At 50.7% G+C, this 8938-nt stretch overlaps 1 protein-coding gene across 1 annotated transcript in view; it reads right to left on the minus strand.

Annotated features, from left to right (window-relative positions):
* itpr3 (inositol 1,4,5-trisphosphate receptor, type 3) overlaps nt 1–2499 on the minus strand; it is a gene marked incomplete at both ends in the record, with an annotated part of 214717 nt that extends 212218 nt beyond the window's left edge. Inside the window, one exon of the mRNA XM_084436422.1 lies at nt 2408–2499. Within this exon, the coding sequence (XP_084292548.1) occupies nt 2408–2499 (92 nt within the window). The remainder of the gene's footprint in view (nt 1–2407) is intronic.
* Between the last annotated feature and the right edge of the window lie 6439 nt (nt 2500–8938).

Raw genomic sequence — 8938 nt, forward strand, 5'->3', positions numbered from 1 at the left:
TAATCCACTTTATTTGTTGACAAAAGCGTATGTATAATAATTATTAATAGGCAATTCATAGGCAATGTTTGGCTATTGACTTGGCATCTATTGCTACGTTATCCTAGCTATCAAGCCAACGTTACCTCAGGCTCCGCAGCAGTTTCTTCATCTGCTTCTACTCTCACTTTCTTCTTGAAGAATGTATATATTGGTCTGGTACTCATGACCTGAAAGTCAAGAGTACAAACATATTAGCTAAGCTTAAGACAGTCCCGTTTTTCAATGACATTGGCCTGATTAACGTTACATGCAAACCTATATAGCTAACGTTAGCTAGTGCTAGCCTAACTTTAGCTAGGTAACGTTTCTGGTAGCTAATTAACAGTCTAGCTTGCTAGCTGGAAAATTAGCGTTACATAGACTGGAAAATGAACGTTGCAGCATAGCCCAAATTATGTTTGGACAAGTAGACAACTACAGTGGATATTTAATATGGATTGTATTGTATATATTGTAAGTAGCTAACGTTAACTTACCTCACACAACCGTATCTCAACTCCGTGTGGAATTCCAGCGTGAATCAATGCAGCTGTGTGCAATTCACACTTCCAACAAGTGTGATTGGCACGCAACCTATTTCAATCCACGCGATTTGCAGGGGATGGGGAGGGGGTGTAGCCCAGCAGAGTACCATGAGCTTTGTTATTTATTTAGAGAAGTAAAAACTTTTGATAACCTAAATGTTGCAGCTATGGCGGGACAAATTCATCCATGACGGGCCGCCATGGATGAATTAACGTTTGGGAAACACTGGGACTCATTCACATTTGGGGTGGCTGTGCCTCAGTGGTGGAGCGGGTCGTCCAATGATCGTAGGGTCGGCAGTTCGAATCCCGCGTCCTCCTGTCCATTATGTCGAAGTGTCCTTGGGCAAGACACTGAACCTCAAATTGCTTCCAATGAGCAGGATAGCACTTAGGCTAAATTTGGGCTGTTGGTGCAACACCTAGACGTCTAAACTATAGGCTAGCCTAGCCATCAATTAACCGGCTACTGAACGTCTAATTAACGGCTAGGCTAGCCTAATCGGGCTATGGTAGACAGCTACTGAACGTCTTATTCACGACTAGGCTAGCCTACTTGGGCTATGCTAGATGTCTATGAGTGTTGCTCTGACAGCCCAAATATAGCCCAAATATAGCCTAGACGTCAGGGACTGTCTATTAGCCGGAAAATGATCTTGCTGGGAAGGGCTTGCCCAGGTACTGAAACACACACTCTAGCAAGCTCTCCCGCTTCTAAGGCCAACACACTAACAGTTGCGCCAATAGGGACGTCCCTCTTGGAGGGACTGTTAGCGCTTCTTTGAGGAGTGAGTTTAACCAACTACTCACTACCACTAGCTGGGACTCACAAGGACACTTTGTCACTCGGTTATACCCACTTACACATGCACACACACCATCTCTCTCTCTCTCTCTCTCAATAGTAGCCCTACCCATAGTCCCCAAAGCTATTCCTACACTTACTCTAAAGCAGCACACAATAATAATACAATACCTCATCTTGCAACAGAGCTGACCCCCCCCCCCCCCCCCCCCCCCACACACACACACACACACACAATACGCACCCACCAGTCTAGCCTAAAGGACTTTGGACCAGGCACACACACATGCACACGCCCGCGCGTGCACACACACGCACATGCGCGCGTGCACACAGGCACACAGACACACACACACACAGTAGCTCACTGTGAGTCAGCCAAGTGAAGGCTAGACCACAGGAAGCAGTATGAGCAGAATGACAGCATCACTCCTCCACTGGAAATCTACACACACCACCCTGACACCGCTTCCTCCCACACGCACCACCACGCTGGTACAGTATGTATGATTGTGTGTGTGTGTGTGTGTGTGTGTGGCCTATGTGTGTGAGTGAGAGAGAGAAAGACAGAAGAGTGTGTGCTTTAAAGAGAAGTGAAGTGTGTGCGTGTTAAGGGGGTGTGACAGTCAACAACACAACCTGAAAGTGTAGTTTTGATCCCTCCCCTCCCACCCACCTCCAGCGCAATCATGATCCTATCCTTAACCCTATAGCTTCAACGGGGTTGTCCACGTGGCCTATATTGGTGCTAGGGAAAGCAGGAGTTCTAGGTTTGATGAGGTTTTTGCCAAAGTCATGCTGTGTTGGGTCTGTCTGAGACGGCTACTGCTGCTTTATGACCTATAGATCAACTACGTTCACTGGTGATGCAGTGTAGGCTATAGGCAGATAAATAAACAGACAGGCATAGGCACAAAGCATGCATTCTCAGGGGACATAATCCGTCAGACCATCCAGATTTAAAAAAAGAAAAAAAAAGAAAAAAAAAATGTTACCAGTAGACAGGTGGGCTGCAAGCCGGGTTAAACTGACTTACCCCAGTGTACTGATGAACCCATTGACAGTGCCCTCCGCATACAAGGAAACGATGTCCCCGATATGCAAAAAGCTTGACATGGAATCTGACATTTTCGGCGTCCCTAAGAGTACAAAAACAACTGGAAATTTACAGTTTATCCCAAAGCGTCCACTTCACTGCACTGAGCGCTATAGTCCTTGGAGCGCCGTGCGCCGCTCTTCCTGAACGGGAGAAAGTGCACTACGGAGCCAAAAACCTCATTCGGACTGTTCAAGATGCGGTAGCTTGTGGACGAAAAGTATGCCTTACAACAGTGGTTATTTTCTTTAAGTCTACGCTATTAACGTGAAAGCGGAAAAGGAGCCATGACTTGGAAGATACAGAGTAAGTGCGTCTCTGTGCGCGTGTTGACATGAGCTACCTGAAGACAGCAGTGGAACCAGGAAGTATGAACAACTCCTCAGACGGAACGCGACTACAATGCTATGATAGCCTGAGGTCCTTATCGACATGCCCCCTCCCTCACCAGCCCGGAGTCGGTTGCCGTTTATAGAAGCCTACATGCTCACTTTTACACAGTAGAGAGCCTAGGACTACTTGAATGGCATGTCTAGTCTGTTAGAACTTGTAGAGATTCATTATCATTCAATTTACAGTTTAAAGCACTTGCACTACAGTAAAGGGTTGTCCCATTTCATAGGGGAAGATTTCAACCACTAGGGCCTACCCCTAACTCAGTTCCGAGGGGCAAAAGGGAGGGCACAAACGAGTGCTAGAGGTAAAAATAAGAAATGGGCTGCAGACGATAAGAGAAAGTCAGATAGTCAGTGTCAGAGTGAGGATGGTGAGACAGTATGTAGGCTACAGATACTTATCTACAGAAAAATAACTGATAACAGTCAGTTCCACTCTTTTCCCTGCCCTGTGCATGTCTCTAGTGTCTGGGATCCAGACCTGTGCTTCTGCATGTTTAGCCTGCAGCTGCAGGGACATGTCTTCCTCACACGGTCACTGTGACAGCGTTTTAACAGGCTGTGTATCAGCACATGCGTGTGTGTTGTCATGCATGGAGCCTGATGCACAGCTGGACTTCCTGTCTGAGTTTAGGGTTGGCACAGTCAGACTATTTCACACTCCAACTCTGTCTGCCAGCCGGGCCCTCTCTCTTTACAACCACTCAATAATACCTGTATTCAGTCCAGATAGACAGTAGCAGCACTTCCACAGCACTGTGGTGTGTTCGCTCCTGACATTCAGAGCAATAAGGCGGCCTTGTGACCAGCGTAGAAGATGGTCAACTGGACAGAGTCTGAGGTAGAGAACAAAATATGGTGGTATTTTCCAGTATATATCCATATATTCTGTGATTGAAAATGTATTGCAGGGACCCTGCCACCCTGTAGCTAGTGTTAGACCCCCCCGTCCTGTCCTCCCTCAGTATGTGTCTGTCCTTCTCTAGCCAGGACCCCAGGTCAGTACGTCTCTGTCCTTCTCTAGCCAGGACCCCAGGTCAGTACGTCTCTGTCCTTCTCTAGCCAGGACCCCAGGTCAGTACGTCTCTGTCCTTCTCTAGCCAGGACCCCAGGTCAGTACGTCTCTGTCCTTCTCTAGCCAGGACCCCAGGTCAGTACGTCTCTGTCCTTCTCTAGCCAGGACCCCAGATCAGTATGTCTCTGTCCTTCTCTAGCCAGGACCCAAGGTCAGTATGTCTCTGTCCTTCTCTAGCCAGGACCCTAGGTCTGGACATGCTGTCCGTCCCTGTGAGTCCTCTAGTTGGCGCTGTCCCAGTGCAGTGTTGTCATTCCGGTCCCGATCCGCCCGTTCACCGCCAGGCACTTTTGCAGTTGGTTCTGTGTTTTGGTGACCATGACAACCCTACCCAGGCCTTCTCTGTCTCTCTCTCCCTCTCTTTCTCTCTCTCTCTCCCTCGATCTCTCTCTTTCTCTCTCTCTCTCTCTCTGATTAACAGTTTTACCACCAATACTTGTTCCCACTGTGAGACAGAGAGTAGTACTGGACATTCAGCTGGAAACTGCATTCAGCAACACAAACAACCAATTAAAGCTGCTACGCAGCGATGAGGCGCGGCCAGGCAATTTCCGACAAGTTTAGGAGCAATAAGCAAGAGAATAGGAGGACAACAAGAAAGTTGACATTCCAATGTTCATTTTGTACATTCGTATCGTATCGTAAAACATTTGTAAAACATTTTGATGCATTGTAAGCTCGATTTTGATAATTCAACAATCTGGTCAATGAGTTTGTGAATTACAGTCTGAAGATCCAGTGTAGCAAGTTTGGTGTTAATTGATTGAAAAATGTGGGATGAGATAAGTTCATTAATTTTTACAGGTTTTGTTTGCTTTTCTTCATAATTGAACATTAACTTCAGCAGCTGTGTACTCAGTCAGTTGCCAATCAATCGATTTAGTCATTGTAATCCTCAGCGGGGGTTGGGTAGGGTTGCCAACAGCGATGTCTCAGATTCGTGGAGCTTGCGTTGGATTGTGGGTAATGTAGTTTTTTTTGTATGAAGTGTTGGTTTCAGAGGGCAGAATTAAACATATTTTTAAAAATTCAATTTTTGAGATAAAATTCTGAAAGAAATCACACTACATCTTGGATATGTGGCCACTTTTTATGAGGATGATCAGACATTGATTTGGCGAGAATTAGTAGGAACTGTATACAGAACTGTTAACAGTAAAACTTTTTGATGTGCTGTGGGCCCAATTTTTCATATTTCAAAGATCTGTGAAGATTGTTTGGTAAGGACATTCTGAAGATACAGTATATCAATTTTGGTGTCAATTGAACAAAAAATGTGGGAGGCTATAGGTTTGATAGGTTTTACAGTTTATGAAGAAATCAGAGTGATGGACTTCAAAGTTCCTGCAAGGTCAGAGCGTATGAAAGTTTTGTCTCACTTGGGACTACATTCACGTAGTGGTTTTACAGTGATAGCACCTATGGCTGATGTGTTATGATTTTTTAAAGTTTTTAAATTTAGACTGTTGCTGTAGCGCCACCTTCAGGTTTATTGACCTACAATGCAAGTTGAGGACTTTGGCTATAGTACTGGAGCAATGTGCAAATTTTGGTGATTTTTTGTCCACGGGAAGTTAGACTTCAGTGGAAGATAGAGAATAATAATAATAACTAGGGCTGCGAGCAGCATTGAGCGGGCCCTCGCACCCCACACGTGTTGGGGTGTGGCGCCGTTAAAGGCTGTGCTATTTCGGTGTCCAGTACTGAGAGAAACTTCCTGTCACCAGTAGGTGGCGCTCTAAGCGTGACTCAATACCAACACATAGATGTGTTCAGGACAGTACCTTGATGAAGCGTGAGAAATGTTGTGTAAATCAGACAATGTATGTAGGAGTTATGATGACTTCCTGTAAGCCGTAGGTGGCGCTATTAGTATGACCCAATGCTCACGCACAGATGTGTTCAGGATGCGACCTTCAACAACCCTGAGCAATTTGGAGTAAATGGGATAACGTATGTAGAAGTTATGAGGACTTCCTGCTTGACCTCTAGGCGGCGCTATAAGTTTGACTCAATACTGACCTACAGATGTGTTCAGGATGTGACCTTCATCAACCCTGAGCAATTAGGAGTAAATGGGATAACATATGTAGGAGTTATGAGTACTTCCTGTTTCACCAGTAGGTGGCGCTGTAAGTGTGACTCAATACCGACGCTTAGATGTGTTCTATTTCGTGGAGCTCCGCCCCACAGGGCTAGCTCCTATTGGCTAGCGAAACCCAGCTAGCTACATTGACTGAAGAAAAAAACATACACGCACCTGTGTCCAACCAGGTCCGGTGCACCACTGTATAAGCGGGCTACGCCCGCACATCTGCTCCTTCGAAATTTTCAGCTCGCATTGCTACTGGAGAAGATAAGAAGATGTCTACTCAGCGGACCCAAGCGGAGCTGGCGGCGTCCTCAGATGACCCCTTGCCGGCGCCGATTGATCCGCCGGATCGTTTCTGTGTCTGCGGCTCCCGCTACAGCGACGTGGGACACCACCTCTGCTTCCGCTGTCTGGGGCCGCAGCACGCCAGAGCGGGTCTGGCTCCGTCCCCCGCCTGCGAGATCTGCGCCCTCCTGGACCCCATGGAGAGGATGCTCCGGGCGCATTTCTTCGCTCCGCCGCCGCTGGAGACTGAAGGTCTGGTCCAGCTGGTCGGCGAGGACATCGGCGCGCCCCCGCAACAACCGGCGGCCCCGATTACCTCCCTCGCGCCTACGGATGATGAGGAAGAGCTCTCCGAGGCAGACGAGGGTCTCTCTGCGTCGGAAGCCACTACGGCTAGTGGCGCCTCCTTCCCGGGGCGGGGTTCATTCGATCGCGACCTGCCCCGGCTGCTGGAGAGAGCCGCGCATCACCTCGGTATCTCCGTCCCGGAGGTTGCTGCGACTACGGGGCTCCCACTGTGGAGCTCCGTCTGCTACGGGCGTCCCTCTCAGCCTACTCCTCGTCTCCTGCCGGCTATGCCTGACCTGGAGGCGTTCGTCGAGGCTGAATGGGAGCGGCCGTTGGCCATCAGAGGTCCGCTTCGCCAGTTCAGCAGAGCTACGAGGGTAACCGGCTGGACTGACGTAGCAGCTATCGGCTCTCCTCCTCTGGAACCCGACATTGCAGCGGTCCTGGTGCCTGGTTCCTCCGCCTGGGGCTCGGCCAGGAAGCCTCTCATGCCGGACGTCAAGGACAAGACAACCCTGTCCTTGGCCGACAAAGGTTTTTCTCTGGCCGCGCAGGCCGTGGCTGCCTCCTCCTCCATTGCTATGCTGGCCATTTACATCGGCCAGCTAGCTACGGAGCAAACCCCCCCCTCTATGGATGAAGACAGGAGAGCGGAGATGGCCGAAGCCGCCGGAGCCGTTGCTCAGCTTGTGAGAATCTCCGCCTCCTGTCTGGGTGGAGTGATGGCCACGTCGGTGGTGCAGCAGCGCCACCTATGGCTCTCCCTGACTCGTCTGCGCGAGGAGAACAAGGGTGTCCTCCTCAACTCACCGGTCAGTAGGGAGGGGTTGTTTGGGGCGGCTGTGTCTAACATCCTGGAGCAGTGTCGCAGCCAGGAGCAGGACCGGCTCCTCCTCGCTCGCCACCTCGCTGCTCCGGGGGAGCGCAGTGTGCCGGCACGTTCGCGTGCTCCGGCTGATGCTGCCGCGACTGGGAGCAAGCGCCGGCGAACACACAAGGCTAAACAACCTGCCACGGGGTCCCGCCCCGCTACGGCCCATGGACCGGCTCGCCCGGGCTCCTGGACTGCGCACGCGGCTCCTCCCCCGCGACCTCCCCCTGCCAACCCCGCCCAGGGTGCCGGGACCGGTCCGGCGTCTTCAAGCGCGCCCGCCGCTCCGCCTCCGGCTTGGGGTAGGAAGAGGCGCACCTATTGACGGTGCGTGGAGATGCGTGACTGTGTTGTGCCCACACCACGCTCTGTTAAGAGCGGCGGTGAGCAAGTTTCCCTGCTCAATAAAGCAAACACGATGCAACGTTATCAAGCTGGTTGTAATGTGCATTCCGCATCTCCTCCCTTTTCAACTACTGTAATGTTCTCGGCTAGAGCCGCTGGGTCTTCTGTGAAAGAGTCAGAATTGACCACGGCAGGTCTCGCCGCAGCTGGTAGACCGGCTCGAGCCGCGGAGTCTTTTCCTGCTAAAGCAGACGTGACTCACGCGGGGCTCGCCGGCTCAGCTGATGTGATGTATTCGGCTAGAGCCACCGGGTCTTCCGTGAAAAAGTCGGAATTGACCATGGCAGGTCTCGCCGCAGCTGGTAAACCGACTCGAGCCGCGGAGTCTTTTCCTGCAAAGAGAGCAGACGTGACGCGCGCAGCTCTCGCCGGTTCAGCGAATGTAATGTATTCGGCTAGAGCCGCCGGGTCCTCTGTGAGAAAGTCAGATTTGACCACGGCAGGTCTCGCCGCCCCTGTTCTAAACAGACCGTTTGGGTTTTTAACAGAGGGGATGTGTGCGCCCAGGCCAAGTGCTATGGCTGTACTGCCCTGTTCGGAGTTTTCTCGGGACCGACCGCTGGCGGGGTTTAGCGGCGAAAAAGATGCGCTAGACCCCCAGACGGCGTTCGTTCATTCGGGCCGAGCGTTCGAGCCTCTCCCTGTGTGTTCGACAGGTAGAGAGTTTTCACGCTCACCGGTCAGTGAGAATACTTCCGTGTTTACTGCCTCGGCTGGCTATTTAACACTGCCCGCCTCTCATGTCCCGTCTAGTCGGTCTGCGAAAGACGGCACCTTGACAGATCATGCAAATGAGAAGGCGGGGCTTCCCGCATTGCAACACTCCGCCGTTTTCTCTCAATGGGATGAGCAACGGCGGCTTGTTAGCAATGCGGACGGTGTCGGCTCACTTCCTCTTTTTGTGAATGAAGTGCTTCTTGACAGGAATGCCATTCATCCTCGCGCTGTTCAGGGACATGGAACTTCCAATGGGGATTTTTCATCTCCCTTTCGAGGGTGGCCCGCCTTGGGCCAGGACAGCAGAGTTTCTCAGCTGTCCGGTGGCGGTCAGGGCCAAATT

The sequence above is a fragment of the Borostomias antarcticus genome (assembly GCF_949987555.1).
Source record: "Borostomias antarcticus genome assembly, chromosome: 3".
NCBI lineage: Eukaryota > Metazoa > Chordata > Actinopteri > Stomiiformes > Stomiidae > Borostomias > Borostomias antarcticus.